The sequence below is a fragment of the Triticum dicoccoides genome, chromosome 5A (genome assembly GCF_002162155.2).
Source record: "Triticum dicoccoides isolate Atlit2015 ecotype Zavitan chromosome 5A, WEW_v2.0, whole genome shotgun sequence".
Classification (NCBI taxonomy): Eukaryota; Viridiplantae; Streptophyta; class Magnoliopsida; order Poales; family Poaceae; genus Triticum; species Triticum dicoccoides.
This window is the reverse complement of record NC_041388.1, coordinates 579,495,825-579,501,932: the sequence shown is the minus strand read 5'-3', so window position 1 is coordinate 579,501,932 and position 6,108 is coordinate 579,495,825. Positions and strand designations below refer to the sequence as shown.

The following is a 6,108-nucleotide window of genomic DNA, read 5'->3' as shown; positions in this document are numbered from 1 at the left end:
GTACCACATTTTTCATGTAGTAAGGATGATACGTTATACGGAGTATAACAGTATGGTTGCCGTGACCTTCCTATTGTCCGTAGAGCCAGAAGAAAAATAGAATAAAAATTTTCATTAGACAAATAATAGAATTGGTGATTGAATATCACATGTCTGTAATTTTATATCTATGTGGGAGCTTGACGTAAGAGTACATGCAGAGTATACAAGTGAAAAACATTATTTATTTACAGGCGTTATTGTCAAAGTTTATTTTAACAGGGAGGGATCCCGAAGCTTTATTACCATCGTAATAACATGATACAACACATGTGACATCTAGGCCCTAAAGAAACAAGAAAATACATAACAAATCCATGGACTTTTACAAAAAAGGACCTCAAACTGAGAGACAAAAACATGATCAGGTCCCTGCGTCAGTGTAGGTTGCATCTTGCTGCCGTCGGGGACGAGCCACTTGAGGCAACGAGGTTGCTATGGCAGTATGGCTCAAGGCCATACATAGCCCCAAATAGAAGAAACACTACCTCCTTGTTGGCATAGCCCTAGGAAGAAGAAAGAGGCGCAGACAGACCCATCGCTTCAGAAGGTTGCACTTCAGCCTGAAGAGTCACCAGAGCGACGAAGACCGCCCATCGATTGCCAAAGACCAGCTTCAGCGAGTGGCGTAGCTTCATAACAATTATCGGTGAAAATAAGCTCATATCCAATCGTATATTATATTTTTGGATGAAGTTAACACCAAAGCTTCTACTGGTAAAAATTAGGGCCAGTTCGGAAGTGAAAATCCTAATGAAGTCTTGCTGACCTCAAATGTTGGCTTTACAAGAAAAGACTCATTTTTTCGCAATAATAGATGAGCAAGAATTTTCAAAACCAATGTTTCATTGTTGTTTCCCGTGGCAACACACGGGCATTTTACTAGTCAATATTAAAATAATGAAGTTTTATAAGATAATGCCATTGGTATTACCCTTTAAAAAGTAAGAAAATGAAACAAAATTCAAACAAAATCAAAATAGCCCAAACCAGCTCACAAGAAATCGACTAACACAATTTCAAAATTTCAAGCTGCTACCTGAAGTGAATTAGCAAATCCGCTAAAATAAGTGCAAAAACCACTACACATACAACATATGATTTTGTTGTATCAGTGGTTTATTTTGCATCGGCATGGAATTAAGCAGCTGCATCGCCAGCTCTAGGTTCGACAACACGCCCCCCATGGTAGGCCGCTCCATGCCTTGGTCAGCGAGGCACCTCACGGCCGTCTCGGCGAATTTCTCGAGGCATTCTGGCGTGATCTCGTCCTTGATCACCGGGTCGACGGCGTCCGGCAGGGTGCCGTTCCGCTGGCAGGCAAGCGCGTATTTGGCGAGGCTGACCTGGTCACTTGGCAGCGCCGGGTTCAGCTCCGTCCTTGCCATAAGCACCTCCAAGAGCACGACGCCGAAGGAGTAGACGTCTGACTTGTCGGTGAGCTGCTCCCGACAAAAATACTCCGGGTCAGTGTATCCGTAGCTCCCGTTGACATGACTGGTGCTGAGGTGCATTTGGCTCGCCCTGGTCAGGGCGGACTTGGGGAAGCCGAAGTCCGACACCTTGGCGACCCAATTCTTGTCGATGAGGATGGTGGTGGTCTTGACGTTCCGGTGGATGATGCCGCCGGTGTGGAGGTAGTGCAAGCCCCGCGCGGCGCCGATGCACATGTGGAGGCGGTGCCGCCATGATAGCACCGGCTTGCCGCTGTTGTTGTACAGGTGCTCCCGAAGCGTGCCGTGCTCCATGTATTCGCACACGAGGATCATCTCCTTCTTAAACAGACAAAAGCCAATGAGGGAGACAAGGTGCGGGTGCCGCAGCTTGGACAGCGCCTCGATCTTCGCCTGGGCCTCGTGCATGCTCTGCTCCGGTGACGGGTTCCACCGCTTGATGGCCACTTTAGTCTTGGTACCGTCGTCCACGACGCCGCAGAACACTTTCCCAAAGCCGCCCACGCCGATCACCAGCGCCTCTGTGAAATTACTGGTTGCCTCCCTTATCTCCTCGCAGGGCCGGCCCATAGGCCGGGCAAAAGGGGCGACCGCCCCGGGCCCCAAGAGGGGAGGGGCCCAACTAAAACTTACACTAGTAAGATTTTTGGTAAGCACAAAACTGCAGCGAGAGGAGTGGCTAGAGGGCAGATCGGGATCATCTGCAGGCCAGGAGGAAGGAAAAGCCTGGTCGGCACTTTGGAATATACCTATACTCTCGAAGATCAAACTATTCATCTGGCGTTTGGCACGGCATTCGCTGCATACCACGGATGTGTTACACCACAGGAATATGGCAACCCAGGGCACATGTCCTTTGTGTGGATGCCAAGACTCGTGGCGGCACACTTTGATCTCCTGTACGATGTCGAGGTGTGTGTGGGCACTATTGGATGCAGATGTGCTGCTAGCGATGGCAGAACTAGAAGAACCAAGTGCAAAGAGATGGCTGTTTGAATTATGCAGCAGGATGGATCACTCCAAGTTTACAACAATGGTTGTCACACTTTGAGCGATTTGGTATGCTCGGCGAAAAGCTGTGTACGAGGCAATCTTTCAAGCGCCGCACCAAACTATTTCTTTTGTGAACAACTTCCTTGCGGACTTGCAACATATCCCTAAGGTGAACATGACGGTGAGCATGTCAGCACGGGCTGCCAGGACTCAACGCTTGCTCGCTTCGGGAACCGACATTGTCAAAGTGAACGGTGATGGAGCAGTAGCTCGGAGCAGAAGGGCGAAGCTGTGGCTGCACTATGTCGAGATGAGAATGGCAACTACCTGGGGTCTTCGACAGTGTTCTACGAAGGTGTCATTGATCCAACAGTCTTAGAAACCTTTTCTTGTTGAGAGGGACTAGCTTTGGCAGAAGATCTGGATGTTCATGATGTGGTTCTGGCTTCCGATTGCGAAGAAGTAGTTAATGACATCAACTGGGGAACAAGTGGACCGAACGCAGCAATCACACATGAAATAATAGCTCGTAGTTCTGGTTTTTCTTCTTGCAAGTTTATTTTTGAGCGTAGAAACTTCAATTTGGAGGCTCACAATCTCGCAAAGTATGCATATAATTTAGGCATAGGTAGAGATGTGTGGTTGGACAATCCTCATAACCCAACTATTATACCTATGAACATGTCTCTGAATCAATAAAGCTTGCGAGATCTCTCCAAAAAAAGAGTATACATTACATCTGGAATATTATTCAATGAATAAAATAGAGCCTCAATTAGCATAAGCATAAGTTCACACCACATACTGATAAGTTATACCACGCTTAGGCAAACCAATCCGACTGCAGAGTTGAGTTCAAATACATTAGTCTCTCTTTTACAATGCATGTCTTAGTATCATAATGAAAATTATGATATATCGATTTCAATGTTTAAATCAATGCACAATTTTTAATTTGATAAACGTCTAGGCATCTGATTTGCACGAAAGTAAACCAAGTGAATCTGGACGAGCACATTAGATAATCGAATCATGCGTAAAAGTATAATCAACAACATTTTTGGTTCTTCGAGTTACTGAACCTATCAGGCAGGCCACATTTTTCTATGCCCTAAAAGTTTCCATGAATATGACCACCTAATATACACTAGAAATTGCTATAAAAATATTTGTTGGTATGTCTATAATTTATAAATCTCTATCATAATATTCAATATAACATGAAAAGATATATGAACACACGCATGTATATGCAAATGTGTATACACTACACCGTTTATGCAATATAAGAAAAATAAATATGAAAGATTGTCTTAACAGTAAAGAAAAGTTTTGGTACATCATAAATTTTTCATTTTGTAAAATTAAAATATTCAATTATATACATTACAGATGCATACCAAATAATAATATAAATGTTATTTGAAAATATTTTATGTGGCTAAGTAATAAAAAATATTAATTACAATTGTAATATGATACACTTAGTTTAAAATAAGTATAAAAGTTTAATATGAAAAACAATTATTTTACATCGCCCCGGGCCCAAAAATATATTGGACCAGCCCTGTCTCCTCGAATGTGAACGACTTACCAACGGCGTATTGCGGCAACCACCTTGCAGACGTGCGTGACCCGGTGTCGCTGAACTCCCTCTTCTTCTTTCTCTTGTTCCTTTTCTGGTACAACACTACAATCACACTGATGGCCACGATGATCGCGGTAGCGGCCACAACGGCAAGCAAGATCAGCAATGGGTGACGAGCTGTGTCAGCCATGTTCTGCCGTGCACACACTGACACACAGGTGGAGTGAGGCGGCCGGGCCAATGCAGAAGGAAGGAGATCTAAAGATTGGTGATTAGAATATGCATGGTTCGGTTGGATCGGTCAGAGAGAATAGGGGAAGAGCTAGTCACGGAAAGGAGGGATGGAGTGGGAGCGTTTGTCGGGAGCCAAGTCTTTAAGAGGGCTTCTGCCTTGGATGAGAGCCACAACTCAAAAAAGGAGACGAGAGGCAGGTGTGGGAGGGGGATCTACTAACAACTTACGAAGCCTAACCTAACTTTCCTTCACCACATTCTCCTCCCCGCCTGATTTCCAGGGGGTGGGCCCCTCCTCCCCTCTAATCCCAATCACAGTTTTCTGGTTATTTACGTAAAACTTAACCTAGTAAATTTTATTAGATGTAGCATTGCTCGTGGAGCCAGCTGGGGGATTAGTATTGGAGGATTGGCTAGGAAGGGGCCCACCCACTTGAAAACGGGGAGGAGGGGAGGGGTGAGGAGAGTTAGTTAGGTAGTTTTTTTTAAGTAGGCTTACGTAGATGTAGCATTATCGGTATGGGAGAAACAGTGAAAATATATTCCCACCACGCCTAGTTGGACGTTTCGAACTATCCGCGGCATCCATCTTGAAGTGCGATTCATGCGGCAGAGCACTGACTGAAGTTTATACTTACAATATTCTTGCGGAAGAGCATTGACTGACGTTTATAGTTTTTTTTTTCAATGGAACTGATGTTTACAGTTGTTCGGAAAATCTGGGCCCTTGGGCCTTGGGTCATGGACCCACCACAGCAATCACCTTTTTATTTTTTTATGAGACAATCAGGCGAAGCTATATTAACCCGCCACGATGTTTACAGAGATGAAAGAAAGATCATCGGGTGTCCTAACCAAATATGACGGCCAACTCCTAACTGTAAAGCTCGCTTTGCTAGATGTTTACAGGGATGAAAGAAAGATCATCGGGATGGCCTAACCAAACATGATGGCCAGCCCCTTACTATGAAGCTCGCTTTGCTAGGCTGTGAGCCTCAAAATTTGAGCTCCTAAACGCATGAACGAAATCATATAAGATGAAACTACTAGAGTAATCTATGAATTCGTGTATAATGGCACCGTAGACTGCCCCACTTTTCTGCTTGACGTCCCCGATCACCACCTTGCAATCTGATGCTACATGTATGGATTGCAAATTCAAATCTCCAGCTAAAGCCATGGCCTACGAATTGCCAATGCTTCCAGTGTAGTGGACTCAGTGATGCCCCTGCAGACATTGGCTGATAAACCCTCTATGTCTCTGCAAATATATGCAACTGATCCAACACCCGCACCTCCGGCGACAGCAGCGTCCACGTTCACCTTGACGATGTGCTTCTAGAGGTTGTAGCCAATGTGTTGGCCTAGCTTTTCTACTCTGTCCTGTCGGCGTCCTCGACTTCTTCGGAACTTGTTGATCATTAGTGGATGACTGGATAAATAAGTGAGTTGATAAAGGGCTTTGGTAGATATCCTCTCATACACCGCCTTCTTAGCTCCCCAAATCACCCATAGGGCTAATCGTCCTATGGGTGATACACCGCCTTCTGAAAAGCCAGTCCCTCAGACTCTGGTTGGCATGTTGGCACATTTGTTCAACAAGATCCTCATCCAATAACGCTCAAACGCATCTTGCCATTGAGCAATTGATCAAAGTATGTCACCACGAGTCCATTGCACCACATAACATGCATGCCGCTGATGTATTCATTTCCTATGTTCAAGCACATCCGCCATAGGTATAGAGCTCCTTGCTAACCTCCACAGGAATAACTTTAGGGCCTTGCTTCGGTAGACCCC

At 45.1% G+C, this 6,108-nt stretch overlaps 1 protein-coding gene across 1 annotated transcript; it reads right to left on the bottom strand.

Moving 5' to 3' along the window:
• Positions 1-1,121: 1,121 nt before the first annotated feature.
• Positions 1,122-2,063, bottom strand: LOC119300053 (receptor-like protein kinase FERONIA). Its single transcript, XM_037577136.1, has one exon. The coding sequence runs from the start codon at positions 2,061-2,063 to the stop codon at positions 1,122-1,124; it is 942 nt and encodes a 313-aa protein (XP_037433033.1).
• Positions 2,064-6,108: the final 4,045 nt, after the last annotated feature.

Excerpts from the sequence above, each read along its gene's own strand:
- LOC119300053 (XM_037577136.1), bottom strand. The coding sequence starts at position 2,063 with ATGGGCCGGCCCTGCGAGGAGATAAGGGAGGCAACCAGTAATTTCACA.